Source organism: Epinephelus fuscoguttatus, linkage group LG12 (genome assembly GCF_011397635.1).
Source record: "Epinephelus fuscoguttatus linkage group LG12, E.fuscoguttatus.final_Chr_v1".
NCBI lineage: Eukaryota > Metazoa > Chordata > Actinopteri > Perciformes > Serranidae > Epinephelus > Epinephelus fuscoguttatus.
Window position 1 is genome coordinate 6,792,527 of NC_064763.1, and position 15,373 is coordinate 6,807,899.

Sequence of the window (15,373 nt, forward strand, 5' to 3'; positions counted from 1 at the left end):
CTGATGTCAGCTCACCTGTTTTTAACTTCAACTTACAAACTGCTTGTTCCTCCCACAAGAGCAGTGCTTCTTTCACAGTCTCACTGACAAGTGATTTTGAATGTCAGAAGTCATGTTTATTTGGACACAATACAAACTGACTGACTATCTCAAGACCATCCCCAACATTGATGCACTTCATCACATTCAGTCAGTCATATAGTTTGATTTTGGATGTCGCTTTGGAAGCACAAGCTCACTTTTATTTTTATTTTAGTGGTGTAATATGTATGTGGTGTAATATTTTCCCTGTTCTCCCATATTTGGAAAGGTGTAAAAAATACCACCATGATGTTTTCTGTCATCAGTCCTTTATCTATGAATAAGTGGAAGTTAGAAAAGAGGAAAGATTAGTCCACAAAGTCCACTAAGCTTTTAAGTTGGGTTCAGGATCTTTTGGGTTTAACCGCTGGACATTGATACAAGGTAACAGAACATAAGGACCAAGATGTAGTGAAACAATGCTGTGGTTGCAAGAAAAGTATATTTGTGGCCAACCATTTATTTTATATGAAACAGTTGTTGTAGATATCTAAGTCCCCGGACCTTTTAACATTTGACCCAGAGGGTGTGATGGGCAGCAGGCAACTGCCTTCTCTCCTTAAAGGTATAGTTCGGATTTGTTGAGGTGGGGTTGTTTGGGGTTCTTATCAATAGACAGTGTATTATATACAGTAGATGTCAGTTAGGAAACCCCCCTTTTAAAGAGGCAGCAATGTACTGTAATGGAGGGGTCAGCAACGAATCATGTTTTAGCCACCTAAAAAAGTCCCATCAAAAACAATCAATATCAGTGTAAGTGCAGTGTAAGTGAGAGATTTTTCAATGATTTAGCTTTCCATCAGACAGTCTGTTCCTATAGGTAAGCCACTTATGGCTTCAATTCCCAATCTTTTACACTAAGCCACCAGACCTCATTGACAAAAACTGTAATTTTGACTCATTTGAACATGGGAGCTGCTAGTCTATGGCTGCTTTTATCAGTTAGCTAGTTTATGTTACTGTGTGACTTTGGTAAACCTAACTAACCCTTTCAAACTCTAAAGTCACACAATACCACAAACAAAATATAGTCCCAAGCAGCAATGGGAGCCAACTGCAGGAAGCAGCTTCTCTTGCCTCAGCAAGCGGGTTTTTGGCTCTGCAAGAGTTAGCAAAGTCACTTCAGTGTGTTTATTTTTGTCCGAAGAGGAAGTACGACCAATCACAAACTTGTCCCACCATTACAATGTATACAGCATTTCAGTTACAGCATACTTAAAATCAGGACCTTTGCCTCCCTTCAGGGAATTGAACGAAACTTGGTCTGTATGTTCAGATGATAGTACTTGATGTGTCCACCTAGTTTAATCAGGATTGCTTGAAGAAATCTTGAGTTATGGACTATATCCAGCGAAGGCCCACCCTTGGTGAGGTTTTTTCACTGAATTTGACCAAATTTGCTCACATATAAAATAAAGTTCATATATCATATTCATCAAAAGATGCTGTATACTGCGTGTCATGTTAATAAACTCAAAAGTCATCACGTTCTATTCATTTGACTGGACTTGAAAATCCAATCGGCAGATCCTGACAGTTCAAGAGGCAGTTTTGTAGAGCAAATTGAGTTGGACCTACGAGATCAATTTTAAATCATTTGGGCATTTCATATGAGGGGCATAGCCTTTCCAATATTGGCCTAACTTACAGCACCACCATCTGGCTGATTGGTGTATTTTTTGTAGGCATGTTAAGAACACCACTCAAGATGCCTCATTAGGACTGGTCAAATTCATCTTGAGGAATGAGTTAAAATGTAACAGACCACGCCCACTTTCACCAATCAACATGACACTTGAACTTTTGATTAATACTTGGCCCCAGAGCATTTAGACCAGCTATGGGGAAATTCTGGGGAATTTTTGGTGCTCTCCCATGGGTCTTGCTCATAATGCTTTGGTAGGCCAGTCCCTTCTTAATATATCTATTAAAATGTATGATTATTAAATGCTTTGTTGATGAGTTTTGACCATTTTGTTTTAAGAAGTTTTATTTGCTTTGCTTTATTTTTTGACCAAGTTTGCTCATTTATTTTTAAAAAGTTGTAAATTTATTCTAAGATGATGTATACCAACTTTGGTGTTGATACACTCACAAGTCATCAAGTTCTATTCATTTAACTGTTGTTCAAAACATTTGAAATGGCAGAAAATCTAGTTAAGTTGACCTTATTGGTTCTTGAGGCTTTTGCAGAGCACACTGAACTGCATATGTGTGCCACAATTCAAGTCAGTCTGACAAGTTTCATGTTTCTAGCTTCTAGAAAATGCTCCGTCCTGATTTCTCACTCCAGAGGCTGAGGGTTGATTCATTTTTTGACCTCTAAACCGGCCACGATCCCGGATGTGAGAGGACGCTGGCGTTGTTTGTTCGCCGCTTCTCTGTCCGAAAATCTGTTTTTTGTGTGTGTGTTTATCTATCGTTACAGCCACGGATGCCTTTTGCTACAGTCACTTCTGTCTGCTGCTTTTCTGACTGGACACTTTTTGCAACATATGAAAGCTACTTGATTGACAAAACATTAACGCCGGTCTCCTACCTGTCCCGGTGTACTCCACCCCGCTACACCTGCTACTGTAGCTACTGCATCGGGTCCTGCTCCAGGACTAACGTTACGTTAGTGGACTCTGTAATCCAGCCCGTTTTGCTCCACCCTGCCTCTCTTCGTGTCCCTCCAGCTGTTCTTTGCTGTCGGATTGCTGACAAGGGCAGATTCACTACTGTCCTCCATCCAGCCTGGTTCACCGCTTCAGCGCTACCTGCCCGGTGTTTCGGACCTACTCGCGACCCTGTTAACTGGCGACCTTCAGCCGAATGCGTCTGTGGTTGTCGTCATGACAACAGCTGTTTTCAACCAGGAAGAGGACACGTAGCTGTCCTCGCGAAGGCCTCTTTATTCAGTTTTTCATAACAATATCAAAACATAGCCGACCTGATCCGTCTTTGGACTCTTGTTGGAGGAACTCAGTCATGGACTGGCGGTTTGAATCACACTTGTTATGACGGAATGTTGAAAACAGGAAGAGGCCAAGTTGCTTTTCCTGTAAATCTAACTCCTATCTCGAATAAATTTTCTAAATAGGCCTACACAGTTTCGTCTCAGGTGCCTGCCTAAATAAATATGTGCCATATTAAAGAACCGTTCAGCCCTGTGAAACATAAAAAAGAATATTTTCACGGGATTCGAACCCGCTTCATTATGGGAAAATAAATTATGGACGCACAATTAACGTGATGCACCATTATGACAACATCACTTCACAGACAGATCCAGTAAAAATCCGACAACATACAGCCAGCTAGGTCTTCAAAATGGGAGGCAGCCAGAACTTGTGACCACACTGTCCATGCACTGAGGAACATTTTACAATCTCACTGCTTTGCAAGACAAAAACCAGCGGTTTCAGCCCACTTAATTCATAAACCTAACGTTTATTGTTGTGCTACAGGTCAATAAAGCCAATATTCATATACTCACGCGGAAATACTTCATTTTAAATTAAGCAATACAGCAGCAGCTGTATAAATCCAGTTAGGCCTACTTCATAAACATAACGCAAGATAACGTCATGTTGTAGCCTTCATAGGCAACATTGAAAATCACATCTTTTTGTAAACCTAGAAATAACAATAAATACATTTGAGGGTGGTTCAGAAAAAAAAACACATGGTAGGCTATATGGTATACCAAACATGTACAGTGAAGAAACAAGTAAGATCCTGCAACATAACCGACACAGAGTGTCGGTCCGTGACTGAGTTCCTCCAACAAGAGTCCAAAGACGGATCAGGTCGGCTATGTTTTGATATTGTTATGAAAAACTGAACAAAGAGGCCTTCGCGAAGACAGCTACGTGTTCTCTTCTTGGTTGAAAACAGCTGTTGTCATGACGACAACCACAGATGCATTCAGCTGAAGGTCGCCAGTTAACAGGGTCGCGAGTAAATCCGAAACACCGGGTCATCGGCGATCTTCTGCAGCAAACATCTTGATTTTCTCTGCCTCTCCTCAGTCCTGTACACTCGGAGAGTTGTTTCCGGTGGGCCTCTCGGCTGATAACGCTTTCTCTCAGATGGTCTGCAACTACTATTAGCGTTGTGCTAACGCTAGCATCCTCCCGGCTTCACGAGGGAGTATGTTGAAACACTCCGCCTTGCAACTTCTCATGTTTACCATTTTCATCAAGCCGCCTCTATGCTTACTGGCCATTAAAAACCTCGGGCTGTTACGCAGTCGACCCAGTATATCCATAGAGGTTCCAAACGTGGGATTGTTTACTCCGGTTCAGCGCACTCCATTCCAACGGTGTGGTCACGGCGACCTGTCGCTGCCCACTTACGTCATCACAACAAACCACACGTGTGCACTGCCAAACTGAAGCCTTTGGTGTATGTTGTTTGTTATAGTTTTGTTGCTTTTCTGTACTGCTTGTGTTGTATTGTACTGTCCTGTTGGTGTTATTGTTTCATTACTATGTATTGTAAAGTGACCTTGGGTTTCTTGAAAGTTATTATTATTATTATTATTATTATTATTATTATTTCAGCTCAGGGCAATTTGAGTCATGGCAGAAGACAGCAAAGAAAAATGATAAATTGTCACATAAACAGCAGTACTATAATTAACTGTTCAAGGTAGCTCCTGTGTTCAGCAATGGTAAATCACTGTATCCATGTTGGTACAGAGCATGCTTCAAAATTGGATGTGCCAACTGACATCTGCTGTATGTAGTATATACCGTCTATGGATAAGTACCCCATACAGCCCCACTTCAAAAATCTTAGAACCATTCCTTTAAAATAAAAACAAGAAAACAAAGAAGTCCAACAACAGTCCTTTCTACATAGTCTGCACACTAATGTATGCACAAGCATGTAGCATTTCACAAATAGGAGCCAATCAATGTCCCCTCTCCATGCTTATCTCCTTACAGACAGGTCAGTCACTCTTGTGTCATATTAACAATTCAATTCCCAGATCCCTGCTTCAACACAAAGAACAGCACAGATGAAAGCACAAAAGCTCTGGCTTTTAAATGTAACTCATTATGAATGCAAGCATCTTGCCTGATTACGTGAGGCATGGACACAGTGGAATACAGAAATAGCACTGAACACTTGATTTCCTTCATTCTTCACTAAGGAATAATGGCATAAATGCCATTGAGCATGCACAATACCACTATCCCTGTTTTGGACATACTTGGCATGACATGCTTGTAAATGCATAATGCTCCACACTGTGTTAATGTTCTCTGCAATAATCTTGTCATTCAAAGTGCCTCCAGAACATTTACATCCATCCTATTATCCTAATTAATTAGTCCAATAACAACAGGGTCAGTTTACTTTCCTGCGAACAATTATGTTGTAATGATGATCTGGAAACAGGTAATGATGGGTAATAAGTGAAGCGAGAAATCCACCAGAGGTCAAACAAAGTCAAAGACGGGGTGATAAACAGAGAGGGGTGAGGGGAAGAGACATGCAGCCAGAAGGTCGGCAATGTAGGAGCCACAGGAATTGTGATACATTCAAGAAGAAAGTGGGAATAAAGTAGTAAATTGGTCTATAGCTTTACAGAACAGACAAGTTACCTGAGGAGGAGATGAGTTTCCAGCTGATGGCGGGATCTGGTTTACCGCTTGCTTGGCACATCAGGGTGACATTGGAGCCTTCATTTACCACAATATCTCTTGACAGGTTGATGATTTTCGGTGGTACTGTGGAAGCAAATGAAAAATGTGTACATTTATAAAAGGATGAAGGAGAAAATGGTGAACTCTGCCAAGTTTGGGAACTGCCCATTAGTTCGACATCCCATTGTTCAGACCATATTAAACTCATTGTTCCTAAGTCCGTTCTGAAATCATCAAGATGACCTGTGGTTAAGGTCTGGTTAGGTTTAGGCACAAAAACCACTTGGTTAGGGTCAGGAAAAGACCATGGTGTGGGTTAAAATGAAAAAGAAAGCGGCAAACACATAAGCCGTGAGCCTGCTCCACCCCAAGCCGGTCGCGGCGCACCATACGCCCGCCACGAGCCGTTCAGCACCGCGGACAGTCGGACTAATGGGATGTCAAACCAATGGGCTGTCGAACCAATGACATGGACCCGCCAAGATTACACATCAAGTTTGTATTTTTTGTATCTTTTGCAGTTTTTTTTATTTTAATCTGTCTCTTCCAAGTCTCCCTTACTTCAAGGAAGTCTATATAAATTGTTGGGGTAAGTTTGCAAACTCAGCTCGTTCTCATTTCAAGGGTGACAAATACGGCAGCTTGGTCAGTGGTCCTCATCTGATATCAACACACAATGCACCCTTTTTTTTTTTAAGATATTTTTTGGGGGCATTTTTAGCCTTTGTTTGATAGGACAGACAAGCGTGAAAGGGGGAAAGAGAGAGAGGGAGTGACATGCAGCAAAGGGCCACAGGCTGGAGTCGAAGCCGGGCCACTGTGGCAGCAGCCTTGTACATGGTGCGCCTGCTTTACCACTAAGCCACCAACGCCCCACAGTGCACCCTTTTAGAGTCTGCCAGTGCACTGGTCTTTTCACTAACTAATGTAAATCCATCTGTTGCCATGACATAGTATAAAGAGCAAGAAAGAGTGGGAAGGGTGGTGCATGGGTCAAACAAAAAAAGGACTTTCACCCAGGAGACCGCTGTTTGTCTCCCAGGTGACAATGAAAGTCAACATTGAGGATTTTTTTTCTTCCTTCAGTTGAACTGTTTACTATAAAGTAACATACTTAAATTAAAACTTTCTTCTTTTCTTTTTTTTTTTTTTGAACACTTAGTACGTTTGAACATGTCCTCCAATAACATGACATCATCAGTCAGCCTATAGCTCTCTTTCTTTCTCTCCTCTTCCTACTTAATGCATTGCTCTGTCTTGGCCTCTTTCATAAGGCTATCTGGCTATGTCAGTTATTTAGAAACAGAATTCCAAAATATATTTTTCAATCAATCAAACCATAATAAATAAAACAACAGTAATATTTAACAATAAAAATAACACACCCAAATGAAAACTTTTCTTTTTTTGGGACATTAGAACATGAACATATCCTCGAAATAACACGTAGCATCAGTATCTCTCTCTCTCTCTCTGTCTCTCTCTCTCACCTTCTTAATACTGTTTTTTGTCTCTCAGCTCTTTTCTTGGCCCTTGCTGTGTCTATTTCTCTAGTGTCCACTGCAAATCCACTAAATATATACAGTCTATGGGCAAGACACCTGAGAGATGCGTCGAGAAGTGCAATGTAGCCAATCAGAGGCAAAGTAGGGCGGGTCTTACCAAGAAAACGCAACGCCAACACAAAGCAGCAGGCAGAATAAACTGAAGTATTACTATGTGATGTCTTACGGAAGTTCTTCCCTCATCTACGTGCCTTGGTGTTAAGCATTTGACTAAAAAAATCTGTTGAAGTCCATATATTTAAATCTCAGTCATCATAATGTCCTGTAAAAATATTTCCCTCTGAGACTATGTAGGCCTAACTCCATGTCCTAACAGCAAGCATCTCTCTGTCCACACTGAATGCATTAAAAATGCAATTCTGCAATGTCATGTAAAAAAACCACTCAGGATATCAGCTGTGCGCTCGGGATCATACTTAAGATCTAACCACTTAAAAGTTCAAGTACTTGTGGTCTTCTTATGTTTGTACTTTTTAAACAGAAAACATACATTTTATATTGTGATATTTACTGCTGGATAAAATAAAAACCCAACTACATCGTCTAATAGTACTCCATCTCCCTTCTGTAGCTGCCCTGTCCTAAAATCCAGCAATGCTCCGTGTTGCTCACTACAGGGTTCCTACGGTCATGACATTCCTGAAAAAGTTATGAAATTAGAAAAAGTGTTTATTGTATTAGTAATTTAAGATCTCTGTGTGATTGTTGAAATGTTGCTAGTCACATGACACACATTGGCATATGCAGCTAATTGGTGTTAAGAATGTCTATTGGGCGAGTACAGTTAGCAAGGGCTAGTTTGCTTATCCACAAATGCCTGGGAAGTGCTTGTTCAAAAATGTATGGCTTTTGAACAAGCAATATGATGCATAGCTCAAGAGAAAGGGCAGAGCCTAGCCACACTGGTTGTAAACCCTGCAAGAAAAATGTTTTGATGTTGGCAACATGGGGGAAGTGGCAGCTGCGTGACAACTTAAACTGATGCTAAACCATTCCATTGCACATCCATCCATGATCACCTATTTTACACTACCAAAATAAATTCACATGAATGGGGTAAAATTATAAGGAAAAGTTAAAGAAAAGTTTTTTAAATTCATTGAAGAAAATGTGTGGGAACCCCATCACTACAGCTCACGTCATGATCCCAGTCTCTATCTGAACCCAAACCATGATGTGTTTTGTAAACCTACTCACGTAATTTTATTGCCTAAACCTAAAGCCAAAAAATATCAGGCTTGTTTAGATGTTCCTTCGCAAACTTCTGACACTGAATTCTGTGGTGAGGACACAGGAAAGGTTTTCTTCTGATGACTCTTACATGAAGGTCATATTTGTACAGGTGTCACTGCACAGTAGAACAGTGCACCACCACTCCAGAGTCTGATAGATCTTCCTGCAGGTCTTTTGCAGTCAGAAGGGGGTTTTGATTTGCTTTTCTAACAATGCTACGAGCAGCTCTCTCATAAGTTTGCTTGTTGTTCCAGACCTCAACTTGACCTCCACAGTTCCTGTTAACTGTCATTTCTTTCTGCAACCTGAAAACACTGTTATCTTCTTATAGCCTTCCCCTGCTTTGTGGGCATCAGTTATTTTAGTTTTCAGAGTGATAAGAAGCTGTTTAGAGGAGCCTATGGCTGCTGATTATTTTTTATACTGTATATTTATAAACCCTAACAAGCTAATTATGGTCTGAGACCCTGGTAAAAGTTGCCTGAGAGCTTACCCAGCAAGCCTTTTTTGCTTTAAAAAACGTCTAATAGCCGTCTACATGAAGACCTGACATCTAGGCTAAATCACGGCTGAATGTGGGCTGTCAGTGAAAATTTGGTAGACGTCTAACCATAGCCAAAGTGTAGACGTCATCAATTATACGGCTATGTAGAGACCATGTCCAAAAAATGGAGATAAACATATTTTAATTACTGTTGACTCTCCATATGTGATTGAATATCATGCCGCACGCCATCTGCAATGGCGAAAATTACATTTAATCAATTTCAAAATTAAATCGGCTAGATTTGGGTTACATGTAGCTAGACTAAATCGGAGCTAAATATAGCCAGTACGTTTAAATCACGACTATTGGTTGCTGGGAAGTGTCTCGGGGTGCCCAAACCTTTGCATGGTGCTCCTTTCTTTTTTTCACTTTAAAATTGTACAAAACAATAAATAATACACTAATTCTGCTTAAAATGTTGAAGAGCATGTTTCATCTTTAACTTCATGCCTTTTTGAGATCAGTTCATCCTCTACTTACTTTAATATTCCAAGTAAACTAAATTCGGACCAGCGATGCCCAAACTTGCATGCCTCGTTATATAATGACAGTGTCCAAAACAACTTTTCATGTATTTACCACTACAGAGGTTTGAACATTTATTGTTGGTTGCATTTGTTGAAGTTGCTCTGTCAATATCTCTGTCTACATCAGCTGCCTTCCTGGAACTTTTCAGATAGGTAGAGAGGTAGCTCAAGGGATCCACAAGCTCTGAGAAAACATTTGCAGCTCAAGCTGGCATTCAGCTGCACATGTTAAAAGCTTCACGTCTATTTAAATGTGCAGACTCATTGATGAGTGCATGTGATGTGTAGAGGTGGAAGGATTCACATGTTTGTAGTGCAGTTCAAATTTGGTACAATGAGGGAAAAAAGTGTCAGTCACATTTAATGTATGAGACAATCCCCATTCCTTTTCCCACTGACAAATGCAAAACAGTTTCTAATGAATAATGCAAGCACTCCACCAGAGCAGTTGTGTTGGAACATAAAGATATGAATTATACCCTACAACAAAACAGATTTATTTTAAACAGCATAAAGTCAATATCCTCTTTGCAGCACATAAATCAATAAAAGGAAATTATGTTTATATGAAAATGGAATCATCTTTGAATCATGTTTAATTCCCTCTGCTTTGTCACACAGTTTTTAATTCCCTGCGGACAAGTAAAGCTTTTTGTTACTGCGCTTTGAATCCAACAAGCAGAGAGAGTGTGTTCCTTCTGCCTTACACTCCACTGAAAGTCCATTAAACTGGTTAGCCAGGAGTCCTCATCATTCACAACTGTATACTAAGAAGCCAGGGCCTTACACAGACTTTCTAGGGGGCTGGGGTGAAAAAATAGGCAACTCTACCACATGTACACACATGGCATGCTCTCCCTCTTCATAGCTGAATACTGCACATCATATACAAATAGTATTAATTACATTTTCATTATATATTATGGGAGAGAATGAGGTTGGGATAGTGCATTTTTAGCAAGTTAGAAAGCAACTAAGCCTATGCCATTCATTATGCTCATACTCAGCCACATTGTCTTCACTTTCAACCTCAAAAAGGAGACCTTCTGACTATTCTTCATATTTTACTCACTGTTTTAAAATCTTTCATGATTTTTCTTCTACCATACTCTCTCTTTTATTATTTTTCTTCTACCATTGTCCTAAGTTTTCCTTGTAAACCTGGGACAGAGACAGTTAGGACAGTTACCCAGGGACAATATTATTTGCAATTCCTACTTGTTACAGATTAACAAAAAGTAGGCAAAAACAAGACAAAGCATTTTCCTTATTGAATCAAACTCACCGTGAAGTCACTGAGTTAATGAGAGTTAATGAGCATATTTTGAATGTGTATTTTAACTCAGATCATGTTGATATTTATTATTATCATAAGTAATAATATCAATAACAATAATAACATCATAATAATAACAGTAATAATGATAATAATAATAATTATAGTAGTAGTAGTAGTAGTAGTAGTTGTTTAGTATGCTCATATTGTAATATAGTTTATATCCTGTGCTATATTCTGAGCTATATTGCTCTACCAAAGTACATTATGCTACTGTATCACTACATTTCACCTTATATAATTTGCTTTACATCTCACACTGTATTATACTGTACTTGAGCTTGGCCCTCTGCTGGGTTCTTCTGCTTGTCTGTTTTTGTGCTTTCTCTTTCTTCATTGAGTGTAATCAGCGGCACACATGAGCCAGAGCAACCGCTGTGGGCAGATCTTTGCATTTCGGCTTTTAGATCTATTGTCATTTCTACAGCACAACACCCATTGCTCATCCACACCCTACACTTCTGACTGTCCTCACACCCACTTGTTTTTTAATTACTTTTCTTTGTTAAGAAATCACTTAATATGCTGCAATCACTTTCTATCACTTCTATCACACCACACCACTTTGCTTGATACGGTATTAGTCTAATACTTCCAGGACAACTAGTCCTGAGTACTGTATGTATACTGCTTGCAATGTGATTTTGAGTCTAATTAGTCTTTGAAAGTTTCTATTTTTATTCTATTCTTATTCACTATACTTTAATTCATTTTATTTTTACCTGTCTCTGTGTACCAGTATTATTTCTGTCCTTGTGCTGCTGCAACACCTAAATTTCTCTTCTGGGGATCAATGAAGGCTTATCTTATCTTTTGTAGAGTTATGTATGTTAGGATTTATTGTACACAGATGTTACAAAGGCGTGGAAGAGGCACTCCTCCAAGCAGAGCACACACCACTGACCAAGCTATGAATTTACCAACAGTAACTTTGCTAAGTAGTAAACAGATTGCACAATTATCTTCACGGGTGAATGCCTGCTATGTGGAACAACTCAGTTTACATGACAATGTATACACTACCTGCTCAGCTCCTAACAGCAGACAGACACAGTAAAAAGACTAGCTGGTGAACATGGGGGAGCACTTAGAAGCTGTAGACAGATATGTTCTTAGGAGTTTTTAAGACCAAAAACAAAGCTTAAAGAGAGTGAATTTTGGACCTCTGATTGCCAGGTGGACACAAACATAATAAATGAGTTTTATTGTTGATTTAGTTTACCATAAGTTTACCATATCAACTTAAATGGAATAATGTGTGGCTACAAATCAGTTAGAAGTTTCTATTTTCTTCTGTCAGCAAAAGTGTCAGTTTTGTATTTCTTAAATTTCCTGCTTTTTTTCTTCAGCAGCTCTACCAAAATCAAATGAGGCAAGCATGCACTTCTTAATTTATCCTCATACTGTTCCTCATTTTGCCTCAGCAGTTTTTAAAAATGGGGATTCTTCAACAGCAAAGTGGTCATTGCGATATTGTGTGTGACATCTCATTGGTTTGAAGGGACATGATCGACAGCACTGTTGTCTCCATCTGAAACTTTCCAACACTTAGATTTAATGTAACACTGCACAGGGCTAAAGTTTAAGTAGGCCCCCCGCAACTATATCCAGAAACACACTGTGCCCTATTGAAATATGTTCAGAACCCTTGAACACATTTTCACAGCACAGCACATCTCATTAAGTTCTGATAATGCTTCGTAAGTTGAAAAATCTTGTTTCCCTGTAAACTAATACAAAGAATCCCAGAATAGGGTGTCTCCAATACAGTTTCACTTGTTAAGAACTCCTGATGATTACTGCACTGGTAGTCAATCGATTCAAAGTAAATTCTTAAAGTGTGTTGAGACGTATTGTGTTTGCACTTTCTGCTGTATAAACTGGAGCTGCTGCAAAAATGTATTGATTTCTTAGCAGCAAGAGAATTTTACAGTTACAAGTCTTTTTCTCAAGGCGGACTGCTTAATCAAGCTGTCCTCTAAATGAACTATTGGACAGATTCTCTCAGCCACCACCTCACAGGTATACTCTGTAGGTTCTCCTACAAAACAACGACCAGACTCATACAAAACTAATCCCTCGCTTATGACCCACTAGAAGTGTGTGGCCAGTCTGTTCTCACTCCCAGCTCCTCAAGTACCGTCAATGATTTCAGCGTCAGATGCTGACATCCACAGGCACCTTTTGTGGCAGTATGATACGCACTGGGTGGCAGCCATTACTGATGCTGCCGGCCACAACTGAACTTGTCAATACCACCGTCAGTGGATGTTGGCGTCAGACACGGTCGCACCACAACACTCTGAGTGGTGGTATGACACCACCGGCAATGACTATAATATATAGAGCCAGAAAGCCCATATAGGGCGGGTGGGAGGTGCCCACCGAAATTCTCATGCAAGACTGTTCACATCAGACGCGCATTTACTCCACGCCGGTCGACAAGCGCTTCTGCTCCCAGCTGTTGTCTCCGTCACATTTGGGGCTGTTTTTCCATCATGGGTATCTCTCTCTGTTTGCGTGTGCGTGCCCCATAAGGTTCACTGACAATGCGGCAGTATTTGAGTTGGGATGAAAACTTATTGGTGTGGCAGTGTATTTATCTGCAGAGACTCTGCCCTCTGCCTGTATTTTCTTCATATTTTGCTGTGTTCGGAACGTTCCTGGGCACAGAAGCAGGTGAGATCAGGACTTAATAAAAAGCTAGCAATCAAATCCCAGACTGTAAACAGCTTGCATTAAAGAGGAAACTATGAACATGACAGACACAGTGCTAGAAAATGTAATTATAGTGAGGTGTAATATAGCAGACAAAGCTGGGGTTGACTTTCGCTTTCGCTGCATAACTGTTTTTTAACAGTAGCCAACAAATCCTGCATAATATATCTTAATACTTGAGAGGGATGGCACTGTAGAGTTGTACAGCAGAGGGTTAAATAATGTGATCATCAGTAGCCAAGGTCTGTGAATCTGAGAAAAAAAAATTCAGTTTGATAATGTTTCCATGCAGCACTAACTGAACAAAACAAGTATTTTCCAAAGAATGAATAAAAGTCAGCTTTAAAAATACAGTTAATAACTTTTATGAAAAGATTTTTTTAAAAAAACACATTTGCTGAAACTGTCGCTTTATTCACACAGCACTAAATTAAACAGATTACTCTGTGATAAAAAAAAAATAAATAAAAGAATTCCTACTCCTCTGCCTACTCTGTTGCCTTCTAATGACCTACTGCATGGGAACAAAAACAACCAATCAGAGCAGAGGAGTTTAACACAGCTTTTTATATTGTCAATCATGACTCACACTCTGTGGTCAAACTGTCAAACTAGGCAATGTGGAGCAAATATGAGCTAAGATTCTGTTCGTGCATTGCTACTTAATGGCCTCGAATGTTTTCAGAAACATATTTTAGTGTACTTTTTAGCTGTAAAATTAGAACGTTTGTGGCTGGACCACCATGTTGGATACAGTTAAATGGGAGTACCAAGCACGACCCAGCAGCTGGACCAACTTTCTCATTTTACAGTCAAACAGTAGCTAAAATATGTTTCTGAAAATATTTAAAGTGAGAAATAGACAAGACAGTAACATAATCTTGATTTATATTTCATCAGAGTTCCATAGTTTGACAGTCTGACTGCAGTTCAGGGAACGATTGACATGATTGACAGCTGCATTAGAGACTCCTCCGGGCTCATTAGTTGTTTCTGACTGCACCACAGTCTGATTCTTGCAAATGCCATCAAAGGCAGTAGTAGTATTTATTTTTATTTTTTTTTACCAGACTGACAGTGCCTTTGAAAGTCAAGGATGCTTCCTTGGTAGGAGGGGTCCTCCCAAGTCGGATCCTACAAAGCCTGGGCAAGGCCCCTTCCTAGCATTTGGTGGACAAACATTGGAACCGGCTAGCAAATACCCAGGTGTGCGTCACTTAAGGGGCCTCGCCTTTAACTCTGGCAAATTGAGTGCAAAGAATTGTGGGTATTTCACGCCCATTAAGGATACAGACATGCATCCTTGAAAATTCTCTGAAGGAAGGACTCTTCCTTCCTTGGTAGAATCCAAAGGATCCTTGACATTGGAACAGTCCTTAGGTGGGATTCGATGACATAGCATCCTTGAAATTCAGCCAGGATCCTTCCTTTACTTTGAGAAGCACCAGATCTGTTTCAGGTACCTCTTTGGGAATGTAGTGACAGTTGCAATCATATATAAACACACACACACACACACACACACACACACACATATATATATATATATACATATAAATGTATGTGTGAAACTATCAGAGTTATTTCAAACCTATTTTTTAAAAAAAAAAATCTCACAGTACTCAGCACTAAACTTCATGCAGCAATTTTAAAAAAGGACCGAGCAAATTGCCTCTGAACAAGCAAAGGATATATCCATAATACAGAGCAATCTGTTCAGGAAAGGT

General features: G+C 39.8%; 1 protein-coding gene across 4 annotated transcripts in view; it reads right to left on the minus strand.

Annotated features, from left to right (window-relative positions):
- Positions 1–15,373, minus strand: part of ntm (neurotrimin) — a 651,113-nt gene that overhangs the window by 45,305 nt on the left and 590,435 nt on the right. For all 4 annotated transcript variants that reach the window (XM_049591585.1, XM_049591584.1, XM_049591583.1 and 1 more), the window contains one exon: positions 5,679–5,804. In XM_049591585.1, the coding sequence (XP_049447542.1) occupies positions 5,679–5,804 (126 nt within the window). The remainder of the gene's footprint in view (positions 1–5,678; positions 5,805–15,373) is intronic.